This window comes from Phyllobates terribilis, unplaced genomic scaffold (assembly GCF_046119375.1).
Source record: "Phyllobates terribilis strain yellow unplaced genomic scaffold, ASM4611937v1 Scaffold_1__5_contigs__length_1240528914, whole genome shotgun sequence".
Taxonomy (NCBI): domain Eukaryota; kingdom Metazoa; phylum Chordata; class Amphibia; order Anura; family Dendrobatidae; genus Phyllobates; species Phyllobates terribilis.
This window is the reverse complement of record NW_027362761.1, coordinates 261715392-261720794: the sequence shown is the minus strand read 5'-3', so window position 1 is coordinate 261720794 and position 5403 is coordinate 261715392. Positions and strand designations below refer to the sequence as shown.

General features: G+C 36.2%; 1 protein-coding gene across 1 annotated transcript; it reads right to left on the bottom strand.

Moving 5' to 3' along the window:
- Positions 1-647: 647 nt before the first annotated feature.
- Positions 648-4618, bottom strand: LIF (LIF interleukin 6 family cytokine). The gene is made up of 3 exons (XM_073653807.1): positions 4503-4618; positions 3607-3794; positions 648-2079 (listed from the first exon to the last, which is right to left on the bottom strand). Exons 1-3 carry the CDS (start codon positions 4516-4518, stop codon positions 1621-1623), a joined length of 663 nt encoding a protein of 220 aa, XP_073509908.1. The 5' UTR covers positions 4519-4618; the 3' UTR covers positions 648-1620.
- Between the last annotated feature and the right edge of the window lie 785 nt (positions 4619-5403).

Sequence of the window (5403 nt, the reverse complement as noted above, 5' to 3'; positions counted from 1 at the left end):
GGGTCATTCTAAAGATAAATGTATTCATGGGGCTAATATGAAAATTAATGTTGTGATTTATAAAAATATGTTATTTTACTATAGTAAGCCTTAGAGTGGCTAAGTATTCAAGTATGGTATCCCTAGAAATGTCCACCATTTAAAAGGGTTGTCTTATCTTCGTAAACAGGTAAAAACAAGCAACTTTGCATGTCATTAGTTATTAAAAATCCTCTCTGTACCAATAATAGAAAAGTTCTTTGGTATACATGCAGTTGGTCGAAGGGAAAATTTCCATCATTATAACTGAGGGGCATAACTTTAGAACAGAGGAATGCTGGGAAAAAGGAAAACTGTTCTGGAATAAGAGGTGCTGCAATTGGAGGAAGTACTCAGTTTAAATGAAAAAAAAAATCCAGGAAAATCCAAGAAAAATCCTCTTAAAGTAAAATACACAATGCTACAGTATATGCTATAAATGGGTGGTGTTCATTATTATTTGGACTGTTCCTGTGTAATTTGTAATAACTTAACTTGCACAAATGTCATCTATATAGACAGAGATATCACAAATAATTTAAAAATAAATATTTATTATAAAAATACAAAACACATTAAATATATAAATATTTTTTTTGTGAAAAGTAGATGGTACAAAAAGTTTCCCGTACAATTTTGGTCCTATATGCCGAGTACTATATCAGTTATGTAAGATATGTCCACTGTAAACATACAACCTGGGTTTTTTTTTATCAGGTGAAATATTTCCTGAACATACAGCAATACATCATTGACTTGCATTGATGCTGCCAATCCTGATTTTGTTAAGTGCCATAGGATGCATCTCTAGACTTGTATGATACAACAGTAAGGTGTATAAACAGATTCAATTGCTCAAATATTATTATTGAAATGGTAAGGCCTTTACAGCAGTGGTCTCCGAACTGTAGCTCGCCAGCATAATGGTCCACAAGTTGAAGATCACTGGCACAGTTTGAAGACCACTGCCTTTCATCATTATTGAGAAGCTGAAATATCATTTGACACAGTATAAACAAAAAGATCCATAGAAAATAAATAGATGTTTATAAATAAATAAATATTGAGAGTTAAATAACATTTCTTTTACAGAAGACAACACTTTTCAAGTTGAAAAAGAGAACAAAAACTCACCTTTTGGAGTTTTTTTTTTTTTATAAATATCAAAAGTAATGTTAAATAATAAATACATAAATAAACATTTTTAACTCAATTTCAACCGTTCCTTAAAGTTTTCTCTTACTTTAAGGATTTCAAACATAGTTCATATCTTCATTTCTCTGTGATTAAACACAATTGGTCATGTGCTTAATTCAGTCCCATCGGGTTCGCTGCGTATTTCCGTTTTTAAGGTCATGTCACATGTAACAGTGACAGGCACTCCGTATTCAAAGCCACTTTCCATACTTGGATTTATATGTTAAGCAAAGAAATCACGTAGTTTTGTTCCCAAAGCCTAAAGCAAATATGTCACAATAATCCAGGATCCTCCAATGGTGACCATAAGAACACTTGGTGAACGTGTTTGATTCTGCTCTGCCAATAGACAGCATTCAATCTGTGGCCCGACATTGGCTCCGTTTATCTGGGATTCAGTGTTGGTCAATCGAAAGAAGGGTCCCGAGTGTCCCCTACCTTCACCTCCCAGTCACTTGTGATTTCTGCTGCTTGTGTCAAGAAGTGCTTATATTTCCTAAGTACTTTGCATCCCTTTTTCTTTTTTTCCATTGTTCTTTCTCTAGAGTTTATGCGGTAGTACATGTCTGCTTTAGGTAAGTTATACCTTTTGCTGAGGACACAAGACAAGTTTGAAATAACAGCTGCAATCTCTGTTTTGCTCGTATTTAGCTCTTTGTGCAAAATACTATTCCCGGGATTCAGATTCATTTGGTCCTGTGTAATATTTCCCATCGCTGTGTTCATGTAATGAAAGATCTTGTACAGTTCAGTCAGTTTCTCCTCTTCACTGCTAGTGCTATTTGCGCTGAATATAAAAAATTCACGGTGTTGTGCATGACACACGGTGCTAACGTTCACAGAATGCAAATTTTGACTATGGGCCTGAAAAAGAGTAAAGTCATACAACTGTTATTTTTTCTCAACTTTTTATATGCTGCTTTTGTAAACATATTATTTATTTTATTATAATAAACATTTTGTGATCTCTATATAAAAGGAATCATGCTGCCCCTTCGAAGGGCAGTTATATGGTGGGTGTCTAATGACATTAATAGATCTTGCAGAACTAGCTAAAACACATTTTGCAATTGGCTTCATTAAAAAAAATTGTACCATTTGGTTTATATGGTATATAGCAAAACGATCTTGTTGGCTGATGTATGACTGCATCAAAGCTGAATTTTAATTTAGTCATAAATCAGCTTAGAAGATCTTTCAGAAGAAGAGAGATAAACTTTACAGACCTTGTTGTCAAATTATCTTCCTGTTGGATTTGCTTGTAAAAGGAGATATCCAGGGTTATTTTTTTGTATTGGGCTGAGATCTTTTCGGTAGGTAGTTTCATTTTCTAACTACCTGCCTGTTCTGCCCGGCGAAGATTTCCCCTGGCTCAGGCGACGATTCTCCTGCTCCATTTGACCTCACTTCAGCAGAGCAGTTCTATTCTGCTCTTTGATGGGACATCACTGCCGACATCATGCTGATTGACAGCTGGCTCCCCACAGTTAGGCAGCAGGGAGCTGGCTGTCAATCACCATGACATCAGCCATAAAGTCCCATTGAAAGAGCAGAATGGAAGAGAAGAAACTGCTTTGTCAACGTGACATCACCAGTAGCAGAAGAATCGCTGGCAGGAGCGGTCCGTGACCACTCTGAGCTGGCAGATATTGTCGCCAGGCAGAACAGGCAAAAATAGTTAGAAACGACCTGCTTATAAGTTCTTAGCCCCATACGCTAAAATAAGTAAAGTCGAGGATAACCCCTTTAACATATTCTGCAGTCTACAGTACTATAATACCTAAAGGCTGAAAAGACCAAACAAGTTAAAAATTTTTAAAGAAACCCTATTGTAAAAATGCTTTTCAGTCAGTAACTAATGTACTAATGTAGAAAAAACACCCCCAATGGTGTTTTTATCCACTATAGTTACTTGTTATCCTTATCTTGGTAGACTGTCAACATTTACAGCAGTTTGATGTCATTCTGTAATATCAATTTATCTTTTTAGGATATACATTTGTTTTTGTCACACCATTCACTATCAGGGGGTTAATAACATTCTAGCCAATACTTTCTTCACATATTACAATAATGCATTTTCCCTTAAAATTGGCCATCTTCTATGAACTATTACATTATCAACGTCTTTCTCTTTCTGGTATAAAGATATCAGCTTTCTTAGAAACCTTTCTAGTATATCTGCTATCTCCACGAAAGTTAATGTCAACTATTTGATAGGCTGTCAAAATGTCTTAAGATATCGCACAACCTATTGTCAGAGAGCAGGAAATGCTCCATGAGTGATGCCTGGTGATGCAATATACAGAACTTTGCAGGAATGTGACATATCGCCTTTAATCATTCTTACTTGGCTGGAAGTTAAACATTTTATAATTTTTCTATACTTACATAAATATCAAAGCGTTCCTTGGCTTTCAAGTGCATATTCATTATCAGTGAGTGGATCTGTGACATGATGGAGGTTATACTGCCATTACATTTGCTAGCATATGCGTAGAGCGAGGATACATCATTTAATGGCTTTGCCCTTGCCATTAACAGAGCCAAGTGTTGGAAGATCAGTAGTTGCACAATCCCTGTTCAGAAGAAAAAAAAAACATATGTTTCACATTATTCTGTTGAGAAGTCTGCTTTCATCCCAGTGACAGACGAGACATGCAACTTCTCTATGCTATAGCGAGAGAACATACAAAGTAGCCAGAAAACTCCTTATAACATTTGTAGTGAGGGCTGTTTTAGGGTTGAAGTGTCAGAATATTGGAACAGTTTTTCATGTTCTATTATGGGGTTAAATAGAATTTTTCAGTAAGTACAATATAGAAACAGTACGTCAGAAAACATCTCGCGTCGTAGTTGCTTTTAGTAATAGTTTATTAAATAAAAAAAAGTTCTTATTTTTTCACTTTCTCCAATTGTTTTAAAAAAAAAAAAAAAAAAGAAAACAAAACCTTGGCAGATGTGGAAGATATGAATGAGTACCACATTTCCAAATCCTTTCTCCAATGCCTTAACCACTAAACCACTGTGCTAGATCACAGCTAGGCAAGTCTGTAATGTATCTGCTGCGAACATGTGCCCGGACGTGTCTACAAGGACTTGTTACATTTACAGTTGTAGAAAGAAAACCCTGCTAACATGCTGAACTGCTGGTAACAGCCTGAAAACGACCTAAGCTCCTTGTCTCGCAATCTGCTGATTACATATTTTAGAAAGTATAGGATGTCATTTTCTTAAAGAAGCTAAAGTAGAGTAAGAATGAATACGAGTTGTGGAATGAAAGTTACCTGCCACAAGCTGCATTCTACTCTCAAGCCCCCCCTGGGCAGACTGCGGAATAGCTGGTTTCTGTAGCGTTTCTTACTAAACATTTTTACAAAGGCATGACTTATATAGCCGTCCCATCCCACTGAACCAATCAACTAGCAGTATGTTCAGGAAGTGACATTCATTCATTTTTTTTTTTTCCTTTTGAACATTACTCCAACATGCTCCACTTTACTAATGCACACTCATTTTCATCGTGTTTCATAATAATCTGGGAATTCCCTAATGTGGACTAATTCACAGCCGCAGTCATACACGTTCGCAGTGATTTAGTCTATTCCTTTCACTGATTAATTTCAGAAAGTGCAGAGGTGGACTTGTGGAAAAGAGTTGTGATTAAAAATAAAAAAAACCCTGAAGAATGTTACGTGTGAGTGGAAAAGTTTTAGATAGCCCTAATAAAATGAGATTGTTGCCTGTGCTAAAAAAAACTATTCATGGGGATAACTCAGTGCATCTTCAGAAAACATAGCCAATTCAAGAACAGTGGCCACTGCTTCCGGGACATCTCAGTAAAGGTCCATTATGGCCGGTAACAGGGACAACCTTTACAACTACCTGCACATTCTCAATGTACATACCTTACAAGAAATAAGATGTTTATGATACAACTATACAAATGTGTGTGGAATGCTGTAGGAAAAACCTCATTAGTACCAATAATAATATATGTTGTTAAAAGAAAACCCATCAGGTGACTTATGCTGCCCGGAGAACAGCATATGATGTAGGGTTATGAGATGATATCCATGACTGATGGGTTTATGTGATTTGCTGCGGGAAAAACTGAATAACCCAACACAACTTTCCCTGTATTAAGTTTGTACAGAAAAGGCTCTGAATCCTACCAGGATTTTCTCT